Genomic DNA, 17,328 nt, shown 5'->3' with positions numbered 1-17,328 from the left:
AGTCACCTGGGAAGCTGTGACAGACTTTTCATGCCCTGAGCTCAAATGTCGATGAACCCGATATCCAGAAGCTCTGTCCCCAGGGATGGCTTTATGGTGGGGTCTTAGTAGCACACAGCCAACTCAGGAATCTTCCGTTTGCTCTTGACAAAATCCATCCTCGCCCAGGCTGTGGGACTGTGTGCTCCAGTACCGTGGCCACTAGCACATACCACTATTTCAGTTTAAATCAATAAAACAATTCCTTTGCTCAGCTGCAGTGGCTGCCTTTCTCCTGCTCCGTAGCCACATGTGGCTAGTTGGCCAGTCACTGCTTTTCTTGGATAGCACAGCTAATAGAGCATTTCCATCATCACAGAAAGTTCTAGTGGACAGTGCTGCTGTGCGATTTTCTTTACTCATCTAGCTCTTCTCCTCTCATCCTGGGGACCTGAATGGCCAGTTGGGTTAGGTGGCAAGATCACATGTGTCCGGCTCTCCCAGGGCATACTGCAGTCTAAAAGGCTCTTAGACCATGGGGTTTAAGGTTTGTAAAGTGACATAAATCATACTTCATTCTCTGAGGTTGACTTTTATATCATGAATTTCTTCTTCTGTGATGACTCTTAGTATTAGGAAGGTGGGCTTCATTAGAAATCTGCTTAACATAATAAAATGCCTTGAATCATACCACTAAAATCTCACTGAAACTAAAGTATAAATATTGAATCTTTCTTAAATTCTATAAACTGTCTATTCCTAGGTAAGAGTGCACAGTAATGAACCTTAAATGGGAAAAAGTTACGTGTTGGTGGCTAATGAAAAGGTTGCACCTGTAGATATTTTCATATAGACTCTCCTTTAGGTGTATTTTGCAGTTTGAGAAAAGTGAGGTGAATATATTTAGCTCCCTCTTCTGGTGTATTATGAGATGGATATTTTTACTTAAAATGGTTTCGTGTATTTTTGGAGTGAGACAACAGTTATAAATGTACCACGGGAGGCCATTATTTGTGTGTCAGCCAATTAGTCTCTTCTTGTATCACTGCAATTGGTAAAACACGGAGAGAAAGCATGGAAATACCGTTGGCGAAAGCATCACATTTCTTAAGATATTAAGTGACCAAAATGCATGTCGGCAAACGAAGACTTGCGTGGCAGGTACACAGGGGCTTAAAGTGAATGTCACGGGGCCAGTGATCATTTGCAAGCGCCCTGTGCCTAAATATTTTAAAGTTATAAATCATGTTAATGAACTGTTGAGTAAAATCTGTCCCATCCTCCTACCTGGACAGTTTTTCCTTTGTAATGAGTTGAATTTAGGGTTCTTGGGTTCCAGGTTCTGGCCCAGAGTGTGATGATGTGGGGGCGGGGTGGGGGTGGACCCTTCACCCATCCTGGCTTTGCCCTGCAGGGGCTCTGCCCTGTCCTCCTCCCCCGAGCCCTGCCCACCCAGCCCCAGGCCCAGGCGCACCCCCCAAGGGAGGTCTGCTCTGGGAAGGGTGGACCTGGGTGAGAGGCCCCGAGAGGCCGGTTGGGCAGGGAATTCCTGGATTCTAGTGAAGTACTTGGAATGTGTCCCAGGGGAGAAGTAGGCCTGTCCGCTGGGCTCCCAAACCTTCAGGCGCAGGAGGGGGCACAGCTCTAAGAGGGCCGGAGAGCAGTCTTCTGAAGGGCAGGGCCCCGCACGCGGCTCGGTCTTGCTCAGGCCCGAGTTTGCCGGTGTCTAGTAGAACTACATTGTTTTATATTTAAATTCTCTTGTTGTCTCATGCATTTGATTACCCCAATTAAGCATAATCGTGGGATTTTGTTTATTTGCAGCTTTGGCCCTTCCAGATCTCGCCGAGCAGTTTGCCCCTCCCGACATTGCTCCGCCTCTTCTCATGAAGCTAGTGGAAGCCATTGAAAAGAAAGGTAATCAACTGGTAGAGGGGCTCCGTTACCTTGTTATATTCTTATTTCATGGGTGTTGTCTGTTGGGCATTCATTAAATACGTTTCTTGCTACTTGTGCTAGACACATAAGCTCTTTGTTGCTGTGTAGTGGGGAAATAACCTTGGTTTGATTTCTAACTCTATTAACATGTACTTACTGTATGGAAACTATTAAATTCTCCATAATTTAATAAATATAATTAACTTGCTCTTTAGTGGCCAGATGACTTTGCCAAAATTACTGACATGCCAGCTAAGATTAATAGTAGGAGTTCACTTCCAAGAATATTTGGTACACATCTAGAATAGATACGGGATGGAAACTGGAATGTCTTTCTGGCAGCAAGCTCACAGGTTCTCCAGAGAGCTGTGTTTTGCATGCTCAGTCTGTTTTGTGTCTTAGGTCTGGAATGTTCAACTCTATACAGAACACAGAGCTCCAGCAACCCAGCAGAATTACGACAGCTTCTTGATTGTGGTGAGTGTCATAGAGCTAGAAAGACAAATGGGAAACATGGTTCGTACCTTTCGGTCTCAGGTAAAGCACCAAAAACTGGAACTTAACCGTGCAGTGTTCTAAGTTTGAAGGAAGCTCAGAAATCACACACAGTTCCCTCTGCCCTATTATGGTAACAGTGCAAACCCGCGCTGACCTTTGATGTTTGTCTCCTGCGTTGGGGTGTGTGTGCATGCCTGCCTGCAGGCATATGGTCTGTCCTCACAGCCAAGAGCCTCTGGGTCCTGCACGAGTTGCAGAGGAGAGAAACACCCCCTCGGGATTTTTCTGGCTCTGCCTATCGACCATCTTTCTCTGACCGTGCAGTTGGCTACCTCTGATTCATCTGGATCAGCTTAAAAAATATTTATAAGTCTATGTCATTTAACAAATGTCTCTTCTGACCTTTTCCATTTTCCTTTCCTTTTTTTATTTTTCTTGGTCTTCCTTCCTTCCTTTTATGCTTATGTGCTTTTTCATGCCATGTTTATATTAGGTAACATCATGATACTGTTCTATTCAGTGGTGTGCTGGTAAACCCAACTCTGGGAGGCGGAGGAAGCCTGGTTTTTAGCATTTGCCCATTTCCATGGTGTCAGTATGCCCGCTGTGGTCAATTTCAGGCTGCCAACGTGTTATCACTAAACTCCCAGCTTGGAAAGAATTGAGCACAGGTGGCCCTTTGGAGCAGACCAGCTGCAGCACACCATTGGTTAGATGACATCAATTCAACTTAGTTTGCCAAATGGAATAAAACTACAAATGTGAATAAATGTACCGGCCGTCATTCCAGCAAGTCATCTTCTGTAGCCCCTTGTAGAATCTCTCAGATTCTTCATTCCCTCTCAGAATTTTTCTTTTAGAAAAATAATTCTCTGCCTCACAGTCTTGTAATTGAATTTGGACATCTGAAACCGAAAGAATGAAACCTAGTTTGGGAAGAAGCTCTTCTAGACAGGTTACTTGTGCAAAGAAGGTAGTAAATGAAAATGTGAAGTTGAGGCAGCTCATGACAATTTCTAGAAAAGATGTTTCTGGGAAAAAAAAGATTCTATATCAGTAAATAGTTTCATCTGAAATGCACCACCCAAATGTTTGAAGTTTGAAAAAAAATTTTTTTCAAACTTTCATTTTTATTTTGTGCATGGAAGCCAGCCTCCCACATGTGCAGGGCATGTGCCCTGGCAGCTGGGTCTCCTGCCTTACCCCCAGAGTAGGTCAGTAGGAGCTGACTGGCAGAAAACTCACAGTGAAACACTTGTCCTTTATTTCTCACAGCCTGACCAGAGTGGTAAGGAAACTGAGTTTTGTCCTTGGCCAGTTGAAATTGAGATACATGTTTTGGTCAGAAAATTGGTCAAACTGAACAACAGTCACAGGAAATGTTTAGACATCAGAGACTGATGAGATGAGAGTTATTTGAGAAATAGTGGTTAAGCTTTTAAATGTGACTGAATACAAATGATGCACTTTAGCTTTAGAAAAAAAATCTTCACGTCACCTCTGAGATGGAATAACTAACCAAAAATAACGTCAGCAATGTATTTTGATAGACAGCTTTTCTTCGCCACTTGCTATCAAAACACACACGTAGAAGACTGGTTTCTTGTGGATTCTGTGTGATAAAAGTGAATTTTGTGAGAAGAAAAAAAGTAAACATCTAAATTTAGGAGTGGGTCCTCCAGGACTTCTCATAGCTTGAGGATTTCTCAGTCCATAAAAATATTGTAATACCTTGGAGGAAGCGCAGAGAAAAGTCACTTACACTTAAAAAAATAAAAAAAGAGAAAAGAATTCATAACTTTTAACCAACCCTGTGAATTACCAATGTCTGAAAAGGATGGATGTGGAAGACAGCATCACACTTTTATTAGCACCCTCCTAAGTTAGTTTGTTTCATCTCCGTAGTACCCCTGGGATAGGAGTATCCATCACTGCTGAAGGCAAAGCTGGGACTTACACCCAAATTTGTCTTAACTCCTTTTTTTGCTGCTGTATTGACGTAAAGTGAATTAATCTTTTGTGTTCTCATTTGAATTTTCTCCTGATTGTTTTGGTTTCTCTTAACCCAAAGCAGGCCTTTTCTTTAAAAGTTCTCATTACAAGAAAGAGAAATTCTGTAACTCTGGTGATAGATTAACTGGACTGATGGTGGTGATCGTTTGTAACATAAACAGATATCAAATCCTGTTGTTACAATGATAGATAGGGTTATATGTCAGTTATACCTCACTTTAAAAACTGAGGCTTTAGCAGCCTCAGCACACCTGTTCTTTACTCAGTAGATGCCAGTAGCATGGTCCCCGAATTGTTAAAAAAAAAAAAAAAAGTCCCCAGACATTGCCAGATGTCTTCTGAGAGTGGGGGTTGGGGTAGAAGTGAAGCAGTAAAATGGAAAACCCTGACTGAGAACTATTAACTTAGGTAGAGATGAGCTGGGGAGGAGACTCCATCCCTTTGGAAGGAAAGGTGACATGCTGGAGAGCTTACTAGTTTACCTGTCTTGAGAAGACTCAGTGAAAAGTTGGGGTATAGAGGGTATAAACTCCTCTATCCTAGACCTAAAGATTGTGGAGTTCTTGCCTAGCTAACCTCAGAAGTCATCACATGACAGATGTCCTTAGCTCTTGGAAGAGTTCATTAGGATAGTTTGAATGCAGAAAAGGAGACTTACAGAACAAAAGTCAGGAGCTCCAAGGAGCTTTAGAAGCTACTTTAAAAAAAACAATATACTATGTCATCAGCACTAATGGATTTGACATAAAGTGAGCTTATCCAAAGGCTAATCCCAAGGCTTGAAGTAAGATGATTTTGTTCAGAGGCTTAAGGCTCTTGGGAACACACCTCATGTGTTAAGAGAAGGGCCTGGGTGAATTGACATTACTCTGAGGACATGCTATGGCTCAGTCCACAAACATTTCGCAAGCACTTCCTATATGCTGGGCACTGAGGGAAGCAGGAAGAGCAGGGAAGAGCCACAGTCCTTGCCCTTGAAGTACTCTCAGTCTAGTAGAGAGACAGCTAATTACCATACTGTCTGGGAAGTGTCATGGTAGAGATGTGGCCCATCAACACTGCTCTTGCACAGGGAAGGCAGTAGAAACCCTGCCCGAGGGAGGGGCCTGTGGAATATTGAGCATCTTAATTTTTTTTTTTTTTTACCAATCACCAAATGGTTTATCAATTTCTTTACGATGAACAAATTAGGTAACCTTAATTCCCCGGGCAAAGAGACCTAGTAAATGAAGCATACAGGGCATGAAGGGTCCGGGGGCGGGGGAGGGGAGGAGCAGCTTATCAGGCGGTCAGTGGCTGTGGCATGTTGCTCGCGTGGTGCACACACAGGTTTCATTGACAGGCACACTGGTAGTTGCCTTACTTCTCACGTGGGTCCTTTGTGCACAGACCGGGCACTGCCTCTCCCAGCCCTGTTGGAGATGTGGCATGTGCCGTTCACTCTCTGGGGCACAACTGTGTGCCCCTCCACTGACTGAGTTTAGTAATTCTTCTCCTCCAGCTCACCTAGGCACATTCTCTACCAGATGAACTTTCCTGAGCTTATTGGTGTTGTGTGATTCTTTCATAAGCTCTGCCTCGTTAGCGGGGCGGGTTTGGTTTATGATAATGATGTGTCCCAGGAACTTTTGTAACTTCACGTTGAACCCGGAGTGATTGATAGTATCACACTCGCTCTGTGGCCATCGAGGACGCCACCTTTTCCTCCTCCGACTCCCACACCTTGGAGGACACAGGTTCCTCCTCTCCCAGGCCACCACCTGATCCAGTCAGTCACCAAGTTATGTCAGTTCTTGATAATGCCTCACCCATCTCTAACACTGCAGTTCAAATTACCAGAAGTGTTCCCTTCATTTCCAGCAGCGCTCTTTTCCAGCTAATTTTTAACACTAAAAAGAATAAAGCTGTTGAAAACTATAGCATTTCATCCATCAGCTCACCTCGTCTCCCCTGAGTACACAAGGCTCCAGATAATCTTCAGGTTGGCCTTCACGTCAGTGGTGCGCGTCCTTCAGCAGCGGCCAGATGCCGCTCCTGTATGTAGATGCCTGTGGCCCTTCCTGCCCCAGCAGCCCCTCTTTCTGCCAGACACTGTGCCTTTTTCTACCCTGAGTCCTCAGAGCGTGGTTTGGATTAGTATCACCCCGTTAGTGAATTGCCTGACCTCTTTTCTGGCTGAAGGGTTTACTAGACAGATGTGCTCCTCTTTCTTAGGAGCTAGTTCAGTGCCCACAGGTTAGACTAGTTGTATCCTAATTAGAATACCCTGTCAGAATCAGGGGGAAACATTCTAAAAATGTTAAAAATATTTTTATGGCTATTTTTGAGACCGACTGTTAAAATTCTGTATATCTTACTGTTTGTTCACTCTCTTGAGCTAAATTTGTATGAATTCTGAGATGCAGTATTCAGCAACTCAAAATTTAGGCAATATCTGGATTTGCATTTCATGTTTTCCTGTTGAGGTTTTAGGAAGCATTTACTAAATGATTAGCCATCCCTAGACAGAGCCTTTCTCAGAGCAGAACCACCCTCCAGAAGGTATGTTCGGGGGGCTACTTTAGTGTGCTAGGGCTGACATAACAAAATTCCACAGACTGGGTGGCTTCAAACACAAATCTATTTTCTCACCGTTCTTGAGACTAGAAGTCCCAGGTCAAGGCAGGTTTGGTTTCCTGTGAGGCCTCTCTCCTTGGCTTACAGATGGCCACCTTCCCACTGAGTCCTCACGAGGCATTCCCTCCATGCTTGTGCTCCTGATGTCTCTTTATGTGTCCACATTTCCTCTTCTTAGAAGGATACCAGCCAAGTTGGATCAGGGCCCGACCCTAATGGCCTCATTTTAGCTAAACCACCTCCTTAAAGGCCCTCTCTCGAAATACGTTCACCTTCTGAGACAGTGGGAGTTAGGGCTTCAACCTATGACTTGTGGGGGATGCAATTCAGCTTATAACGGGGGTGTGATTTTTTATTGTTGCCCCACCATCTGGGAACGTGCCCCTGGCATCATGGGCAGAAGCCATCATGGGAAATGCTTAGAACTTAGGGGACAGACTTCCACAAAGAAAAAGTGTTCTATCTGCAATGCCCGGGGCATCCCCTTTGAGAAGCACCGCTAAGAAATACTCAAGAATTTTATATTTGCCCTCCTGTTGCCTCCCTTCTTGTGTCACATTTAAGTCAAATATTCAGAAAAATGGGCCCAACCAATATATGCAATGTCTGAAATACTTTTTAAAATGTTTCTGTCACAGATGCTGCCTCCATGGACTTGGAAATGATCGATGTGCAAGTTTTAGGAGATGCTTTCAAACGCTATCTTGTGGACTTACCGAATCCTGTCATTCCAGTAGCCGTTTACAATGAAATGATTTATTTAGCCCAAGGTTTGTTTTCTGTTCTGAAAACCTCAGTGACCACATATATTGAGATGTGCAGGTGCATGTAAACTCTATTAAATGCTGCATATAAAGAGCGGTGTTTTAGAAAATATTAGTCGGAATCTGCGCCCTCCCCAACACCCTCCCTCCCCATTAGCACCAATTCCCTCCCTTACCGGGGCATCCAATAGAAGACCCAGATTCTCGTTTGCTTAGGAAGACTGTCCACATGCTGAAATGGCTAATTGTTAACCTTTTATCAGCATTAACAAAGTTCACTATGTCACTGAAGGCCACAGTGTTCCAAGTGCCGTCTTTGGATTCAGGGAACCTGGGACCAGGACCCACTGACTGGGGATGTTCTTATCATTTTCCTCGAGTGGCCATTACAAAATGTGTTGAGGGAAGAGGACTTGAGTCAGGCTTAGGAGCTAATGCTCAAAGTGCTTTGGGGACAGGAAATTGTGGTTCGTAACCTTCAAAGTTAAAACGTGTGATGCTTATCTGATGCTCCTCCAAATTAGCCAATCACACTCGAAGCTGCTCAATAGAGGGCAGATCTCTGCCAGCACACCCTGATCCTCTTGTGGTTTTTTACACCAAGAGTTTCTTGCATTTCCATTTGACTTGAGATTTCTACTTTCTCACAATGTATTTTCTAACGAGGAGAACAAATGTCCTGTCGCTGCTTCTGATGACTTCATTTAAAAGGACTCGTTCTTCTGCAGCTAGAAGAACAGAAGTGTTCTAGGTGTTTAGTCACTGATATCTAGAAACAACTCTTCTTTCTTTCTTTTTTTTTTTTTTTTTTTTTTTAACTCTGTAGAAGTACAGAGCTCTGAAGAATATGTCCAGCTGTTGAAGAAGCTCATTAGGGCACCTAACATACCTCATCAGTATTGGCTTACGCTTCAGTATTTGCTAAAACATTTCTTCAAGCTCTCTCAAACCTCCAGCAAGAATCTTCTGAGTGCAAGAGTACTCTCTGAACTTTTCAGCCCTCTGCTTTTCAGATTCCCAGCAGCCAGGTAAGGTGAAAGGAGAGAAGCATGTGTTTTTGGGTGATGTTGGTGGTCCTAAGCTGATGGATCATTCAGCTTCTTCTGAAGATCCTCGCTCACAGATGCATGTGTACCTTTATACCAGACACATTGACTTGAATGTGTATAAGTGAACATGAGTTTGTTGTTTTGAAAAAAAAGTCTCTAATAAAACTCTCTTTTTTTGTAGCCCTGAGAATACTGAACACCTCATAAAAGTTATAGAAATTTTAATCTCAACTGAGTGGAATGAACGACAGCCTGCACCAGGTAATGCTTTTTGAACTTTTAGAATTCTCTCCTGGTTCATTTTTTAGAATGGTGGCTTTAGACCTTCTCTGAAGGAACATCAGTTTCTGGTAGAATCACGATCCATAAAGTGTTACCTTGCGACTTACAGAAAGAATGGCTGAGTGGTAGTGTATATGGTAAATATTATCTGGATTTCAGTATATGTGGATTTTTCAGTATCTCTGGATTTCAGTATCTCTGGATGATCTTGGTTTTAGATGAGGGTTGTGGGAGCTCTCCCTTCCTCTCAACTTTGATGCTTCCGGTTGTTGCATAAATTATGGAACTCATTTTAGTTGGCATTCTTGTTTTTCTTTCTAATACTTATAAAGTAGGGGATTTATAATCACTATATAATTTGAAGTATTTTGGAATGTGTGTTTTGGAAGCAGGTCTGCTGAGAAATGTCTGTCCAAATAAACATTTTCAAGAATGCAAGCAGTATGAAACTAGGGTGTTCATTGCAGCAAGTTAGAGCAAGCCAGACACTTCTTTGAAAGCAGGCTGGCATTCACTTAGCCATTTAATAACAAAGCAGGAAATGTCAACCATGTTAGTAGTGGATTTAATTTAAACTGATGTATTTTTCTTCTACTGTGGAAAGTCTAAACAACCCTACTTTGCCTATATGCTTGTTAAAAGTTAGCTAATAGAAGCTGGTCATTGAGAGTAAAGATTAGGGTCCAGTCAGTGAAGTTTCAGGACCAGTAGAGATGTTGCTTGTAGTCTTAATTTCGTCTAGAATTAAAATAAAACAGGATGAATTTACTTTTTATTATCGGTAACTCATGCAGACTACCCTGTTTATCTCTGTATAAGATAATGGGGACCCCCTGTGTTCAGCAATGGGGAATTACGTCATGCTTTTGTAGGTGTTACACAGCCAGGCGTGGTGGTGTACAGCTGGTTGGGGCAGACTGAGAGAGGCAGGGCTTAGGCTTAAAACCTACCTGTGTGGGTTGCAGGATGGGATAGGTAACCAACCACTCACGGTGCAGGTATTTGGAAGGGCTCACATGGACAGGGCCAGAATATGGTATCCAAAGGTAAGAGAGGCAGCAGAAACAAGTACATAAAGCAAGAGGGGTATGTTCCAAATGTTCCAAATCACGGTAGGCAGGATGTTCAGTGGGGACAGTCTGAATTGTAGGAGAATGGCATCAGAGAAGTCTGTCAACAGTGGCCTAGGACTTTAGTCCAGGGGGCGGCCAAAAGGTTTCATCTCATGTGACTGCTCGGTGCATTTGTTAATGGATTTGGGAACTCTGTGTTGGTGTTCAGAGGCTGCCTTTGGGCTCAATAGAAAAGATCCAATGGTAGGTTAAAAGTACCCTGTGATGAGGGGACAGGGGCAGGTGTGAAACATAACACTTGAGCCCTTTGTTGACTGTCCCCCACCCTAGACTAAACACGCGGGTGGGGAAGGAAGACTAGTAACAACAAAATAGGCCCCTGGTCTAAAGGGCGGAGCCCTGCCTCCCACTTCCTTGTGGCGTGTGTGGTGTGGAGGTCTCTCTCAGAGACTAGGGACAGCTGAGCCCTGCTTGCAGTAAAGGGCTGAGGGTGGTCCCTGTCTTCTCAGTGCCCACCCTTCTGGAGACAGGGAGACATGGAAGCTTAAAAACCAGACAGGGTTTGATAGATAACCAACGAATTTATCATGGAGTTTTTGAGAATTTCTGCTACACACCAGGGAGAATCTGTGTTGGAGTTTAATTTGTCTGACTGGTGTAAACTGGTTAAATGTCCTTATCAGTTTCAGCCTAATTCCATCCAAAAAAAAAAATTGACGTTCATCCATTTTCACTATGCGCACTTAAGACCGCCTGCTAGGTCATAGACCCTGCTGCATTCTTCTTCTGAGAAACTGGTGTGCCAGTTTCAAAGGTGGGTTAGTCCTGTCAGCCATGTTGAATGGTAAACAGTGCATTGACCGTTTCCTAGACCATCCCAAGATTCATGCAGCCTCCTCAAGAAAATTGAATCTGAGTCATCTCTAAATGCTAGTTTGAGCCATTTTTCCCTTTGTGTGGTATCTCTTAGCTACTCTGAAGAATGTATAGGCCCTTTGGAATAAAATAAATGCTTCAGTGTGTCTGACTTGTGGAAACGTACTAAGTACCTCAGGAAGAAGGTCCTCATCCTGAACACCTTTGTATTCAGGAATGGCTTCGTGAAATGATTGGCAGGGCACTCTTGGTTAGAGAAATGATTTCTTAGGCCTGGTTGGGATCCGACATCTTCCTAGACTCCTTCATCATTGCCGCATCATGTGCTATTACCAGAGGGCTCTGGAAGCACAACACCGGTGCATCTCCGGTGAAGTCATAAATCATTCATTTGCAATGACTTCATTGTTGTGAATAGAAATGAGTACTTGAATGCTTTGGGGGGGAGACAGAGAAGCAAGGCTATTATGGGATAGGTATCTTTCATAGTTTTTACCTGGTAGTGCTTGAAATGATAGGCAAAACTGATGTTAGAGGCAATGTGTCAATTCAAATAAGACCATTAGCACACGGTATCTGAGTACTAGGTGGGAGGGTGCTTACTCTAAATATGAAAAGAATTTTAGAGATGGTGATGGGTGACTTTGTAGGGTGATTGAGAAGACAGAAAAGGCTTAGAGAAAAAAAGTGGGACTGAAATGGGCTTTGAAGAATTGGTACAGTTTGGAAAGGGGAAGAGGAATTCGAGTTTCAAAGGTTTAGTCAAAATAAATTGCAAAATACAAAAAGAATGGCTTGATACAGTAGACTTTAAGAAGTAGTAAATGTTTTAAATGACAGTATCATAAAAAGCATCATTGTAGAGTTGAAAGCATTGCCCAGCTCTTCTCTGCTCATAAGGAGACTGAAGCGCCCCCCAGAGGTTGAGAGGTCACGTGGTGCTAACCAAACTGTGTGTGCCAGAACCAGGTCACCTGGTGGAGGAGGTCACCTGCGGGAGAGACCCAGTCCCGGACTCCAGCCTGGGGCTCAGCACTGCACTTGCTTCCTGGGTTTGGGGAACCTTCATGAGGAACAGGGCTGCTTTTAAGTCCTCTGAAGTTTCCAGTATGGATCACCTATAGTAAAGAGCCCCAGTGCAATTTTTATACCTGTGGGGGATAAAACTCAGAGTCACTCCATCCATCGTGCGCTGGTAAGAACAGTGAGTCTCAAATAGATCTGGGTTTAAATCAGCTCTTGGCTGCTTATTTGCCGAGTTCATATCAAGTAACTCAACCTTTCCAAACTGTTTCCTAGTCTGCGAAATGGGAACAATGCCTCTCTCCTGGGGTTGTTGTGAGATAGAAATGAGGTGACAAGTACTGAAAGTCATGACCCTATAGCCTGTCTCTACCATTGCTCAACTCTGGTTTTTAAGGACCTACTGGAGGGGGCCCCCTTCTGCAGCTCCAGCTCCTCATTCCCGTCAGGCCCTTCCCCCGCCCCCCCGAGCCCACATTGCCAGCCTGCGGAGCCAGGCCTCTAGATGCCTGCTTGGGCTTCACTGCTAATCTGCAGACGACACATTCACTGGTCAGGTCCTGCTCCATGGGTGCATTGCTTGGAGGGAGGAAGGTACCTTACTTAGTATCGTGCCCCTTCCCGTGTGTGCAGCTTGGTGAGTGGAGGGGGCCTGGATTTCAGTAGCACCTCCCCCTGCCACGTGCCTCTGTGTGGTGTACAAAATGCACACCTGTACACGGCAGCCCCAAACAGTGCCATCTACTTCATTTCACAGGAAGGTCTTCTCCCTCTTGGATGTGCAGTGATCAACCCATTCCATAGGCTTATGCCTTTAAGACCTTGTCCTCTTCAACTTAACTATTCCGTAGTTCTTCCTGTTACTTTCCTCTGCTCAGTTACATTCCTCAAGGACAAAGCCTTCTTCTCCTGTTGAGCTCCTCCTAGCAGAGAGCTAAGCAAAGGATAAAAATCCGCATAAATTTTAAAAATTCTTAGACTAACCAACTTTCAAAGAACTTTGGCATACCCACTCATTTAGTGCATCCAGCAAACCTGTGAAGCAAGCATCTCCCCTCTTTGGAGGGAAACTAAGGTTTGAAAGGTTAAACACAGAGTCACTGAGTTCTCAGAACTTGGGTAGTCTGCTGTTCCCTTTGTTCCTAAAAGTCTTCAGAGTACCTAAAGCTGAACAGCAGGTTTTCTTGAATCATTATGGTGCTATGTTTACTCTTGATACTTAGGTATAGCTAAAGCAGATTTCTATAGGGCAACTAAGGTACAAACAGGACCATTTAACACAGGGGAGCTCTGAATGAAACCTATTATAAGTGTATTTACATATTTCAGATTTCATGGATATATTCAGAAATATTAATGCAGCATAATTGAAGTCTAATATTGCACCCTCAAGCCCAGAGTGGAAAATAAATGACTCTTTCTCCCTCCTGCCCTTCTACACCTGTCAGAGTTAATGTTTAACCACTGGCGCATTGCAAAACATTCATCCTGAAGAGCCTGATTCATAAATCTTGTTTTAAATGCTCTGGGCTTGGTTTTCAACCAAGACTAAAGCAAGCACTAAGGTAGAGGGAAATGACTTTCAAAGAGTTTTACTTTTCTCTGATTTATTTTTTATTGGGTTTAAAATGTGGTCTGACATTAGAGGGTTGTTTCAAAGGTGAGAAATGAAACCTTGAAAAAAAGGCATATATTTAGATGGGTCGGAATAAACAGAGAGGCAAGCCATACTAGGTTATAATGAAAAATAGGAAGTTTTATTTGTGCTCTGAAAAAGAAGCGTATTTCAGGGGTGCATGTATCGGTGGGGTATCGGGCAACTTTTGTTTTCATCTCGCAGATTCCTTCTCTCTCGGGACAGCATTCGAGAGGGAAGGAGTGCTTCATTCTGCCGAGCAATGGTCACACCTTTTCACATATTTTGTAGAATGTATCCTATGTAAATCTGGGCTTATTTATAAATTCAAATGGACATTCTCCTTAGTGCAGTGTCAGTAAGAGCACTGGATGTGGGGTAAAGAATTTGCAACATCCTGAAAGGCCCTTCTGTCCTCATTTGTCTTAAGTTAAAATTATGAAGGGAGGCATTCATTTAACCCTTGAAAATTTTGGGTCACTTATTTTTTTCTTCTCACTGCATTTCTTTCTTTCTTTTTTTTTTTTTAAAGAAGCTGTGCAGGATGGAAGCTGGTTGGGGAATGCTATCTGATGGTGATTTGCACGTGTGAGATAGTGTTCCATCTGTACCTTTCAAGCTTATTTTCACGATATTTTACTGACTATATCACGCCTGCTGAGAAAGGAAATGTGGCCTTTTTTTTTTTTTGCCTCTGAAATGAGTTTTACAAAACTTTGAGGAAAGGAAAAGTAGTAAGACATACTGTTTTGAGGAATCCAGAAGGTAAAGTTAGTTTTCAAATATGTGTGTAAGTTCTCTAGTCTGGCTGGGTCTTTTGGGGTCTCGGACACATGCTGAAATTAAAATACAAAAATTTTTTTTTTTAAAGAGCTTAGCAGCCACATGAGCAACACTTCCTAAGTTGATATGATATCTGTACATTTGATTTATGAGTTATTTGCAAATGAATACTCTGTTTAATTCGTGTGAAATTTTGGACATAGTGGGAGATGAATGAAACAACGCAGAAAGTTGAACATCTTCTCCCAAGGAGAAGTTACTGATTCTGTTCTACCAGCAGAGGGCTCCCTTTTTAAGCTAATGAAGAGCAGCGAGCGTCTTGCCCATCACTTTTCCCAAAGCCGAAAACTGAATGAGAAAAGACTAAGCTCACACTTCCAGTAATGTAATAGAACCTCTATGGTAGAGGGTTGTACATGTTGTGAGAAACTTGATGCAAAGTTCTCAAATCTAAGACTTGCTCTCTCTAAGTTGGGGGTGTACTGCTTTCTTGGACAGTGGACAGTTTTCTTCTGAGATGGAAAATAATACTGTTGGACTAGAAAACATCATCATCTTGGAAGGTTTTGACATGGAACATCATGTAAAATCAGACAGGTATGCTGAGGAGACTGATGTTTCCAAGCTCTCTAGCTTTAGAAAGACTATTTTTAAAAGTAGGGCAAGATTCTGCAGCTGAGGATGCAAGGGTGTTCTCAGAACTAACCATATGTCCCTGTGATCAGCAGGCAGGAGCTGGAAGATTCTCTTAAAGACTTTTTTCTTTCCATTGGAAAGTGGGTTTTTCGTGCTCTCTCAGTTGCACCAAAGGAAAGTTTGTGAAGTCACTTGTATCATGAGGTTAGCACACTTCCCAGATATTACCGGTGATCCTCAAGCTGGGGCCTGCCTGCGTGCACTGTATGTCAGCACCTAGATCTTCCTCTAGCTCTGCACAGGACCATGGGGTCGTCTTCCTATGCAGAGTCTGAGGGTAAATACTATAGACAGAACGGTGCTTCTTCACAGATAATGAGAAGGTCTTTTTAAAGTAAATAAGCTAAAAATAGAAAACAGGAAAAGTCAGTTTTGTTATACATGTGAAATTTTTCACACGTGGCCTAAAAGAAATTAACTTCAGTTTCACTTGTTAATTTTAACTTTCTCTGGCAGAAGGAAGTGAAGACCAGGACCAGTGGGTGGAGAAAAAGGAATTTAGGACCAAAAGTCTGAAGGCTAGGTTGTGGTGCTCGTGCCGTGATCCCATGGCAAACCGCTTCACCCCTCTGCCCTCTGGATCGGGGTTATGTGTGTGTAGCCTGAGGGATTTCTTGAAGTGCTCTTGAAAATTACTTTCTGGTTTTAGAGTTAGTGATTCTGTGACTTTACCTTGTTACCATTCTGGGGATATCAGTAAAGCCGTCCATCTTACGAGGACGCCAGTGAAATTTTTCTTAGGTCAAATTTTAGTCTGTTTCATTGCAACTTTCTCAGAGGACAGAAATCCTCTGGGAAGGCATACCATTCTCCTGGCCCTGTTCTTTGCGCCATTTAGCAGTCACGTGAACTTCATGCAGACACACCTTTTAATTATTAGGCAACCATATGGCCAATTAAACCTGGGTTGAAGTCGGCTCCATAAAAGTAGCTGCATAGTGGGTTTTTTCTGCCAGTCTTCACGTGGTCGTGGAGTGTAGTATCCATGCAGAATTACAGTAGTCTTCCCTGGGATCTTCCTCCCAGGAGCAGACCTTTTTCAAACCTGTACCCTGCCGAGTCCCTCCGTAGGGCTCTCCTGGTACACCTGCAGGGCGAGGTGGACTCGAGCAAGGCACGGTGTTCTGGGCCGTTCGGAGAGGCTCAGGCCTTTACAAGCAAGGCTTTGATTCTATTTTTGCTGAACTAGCTCAGCCACTTCCTGTGTTGGGCCGTGCATAGTGCCTTGCTTCACTGTGGCCACTTGAGCCCCGCGCGCTGCCGCAGCCAGTTAGAGAGACTATTTTAGGTCCCTTCACAATGGCCTTCTCATTTCCTCGGCGAAAATGAGCGAGTCGGGCTGGCAGTGGCCACTTGTTAGCCGATGACAACTTTGACTTTGACTTGGGCTCCCCTCCCCCACCCGAAATCCCTAGCTCAGCAAATATTTGAACCTGCCCAAGTTAATCATGAAGCCGTGATCTTTATCTGCGAGCCGTGCGAGCACCGGGGCTTTTTCCCTCCCGCGGACAGCACCAGCATCCAGTGGCTCTCTCCATGGGGAGCGGGCGGTGAGCGGCGCGGCTGCGGCGGTCCCGACCCGGCGTCCGTGTCGCGCCGCGCGAGCCCAAGGGTCTCACGCCGCCACCGCCGCCGCCGCCCCTGCCCCTGCGCTCTGCCCGCGCGAGCACCGCCACGGAGCGGGGACCGCAGGGGCCGCAGGACTAGCCGGGGGCATTGTTTGCACTGTCGGATCCTGGCCTTGCCGCGGGAAACTGCAGACATGCGTAACCTGCAAAGTAAGTTGCCTTTCACTTGTGCCCCCCCTCGCTGCTTCCCTGCTCTGCTTTTTGTACTTCTGTGAAAGGTTCCCTTCTGTAGTTTGTCTTTGCGGGTGTGTGTGAGTGTGTGTGTGAGTGTGTGAGTGAGACTGATTAAGTGCTGTCTGGGGAGGGCAGATAAGAGATTAGGGAGACACTCCCCCCTTTCCTTTCCTCGAGGGACACAGTGGGAGGAAAAGATGGGGTTTAGGTTAGAAATGGGGAAGGAGGTAATTACCAAGTGCTTGGCTCGAAGTTGGTGCCGGGCCTTGGAGAGAGGTGGAAAATCACCTGTCTCCCACC

The 17,328-nt window shown here is 44.2% G+C and overlaps 1 protein-coding gene across 2 annotated transcripts in view; it reads left to right on the top strand.

Moving 5' to 3' along the window:
• The window catches only part of PIK3R1 (phosphoinositide-3-kinase regulatory subunit 1), an 83,279-nt gene that overhangs the window by 53,954 nt on the left and 11,997 nt on the right, over window positions 1–17,328 (top strand). Inside the window, exons 3-7 of one of the 2 annotated variants that reach the window (XM_025892836.2) lie at window positions 1,804–1,896; window positions 2,320–2,394; window positions 7,683–7,814; window positions 8,635–8,836; window positions 9,039–9,118. In XM_025892836.2, the coding sequence (XP_025748621.1) occupies window positions 1,804–1,896; window positions 2,320–2,394; window positions 7,683–7,814; window positions 8,635–8,836; window positions 9,039–9,118 (582 nt within the window). Of the gene's footprint in view, window positions 1–1,803; window positions 1,897–2,319; window positions 2,395–7,682; window positions 7,815–8,634; window positions 8,837–9,038; window positions 9,119–16,768; window positions 17,005–17,328 lie in introns of those variants that run through there. The other variant, XM_073905389.1, reaches the window with a different exon arrangement.

The sequence above is a fragment of the Callorhinus ursinus genome, unplaced genomic scaffold (assembly GCF_003265705.2).
Source record: "Callorhinus ursinus isolate GAN/ISIS: 27379988/994484 unplaced genomic scaffold, GSC_fseal_2.0 scaffold23, whole genome shotgun sequence".
Classification (NCBI taxonomy): Eukaryota; Metazoa; Chordata; class Mammalia; order Carnivora; family Otariidae; genus Callorhinus; species Callorhinus ursinus.
The sequence above is the reverse complement of the archived record's forward strand: the minus strand, read 5'-3'. Positions and strand labels throughout refer to the sequence as shown.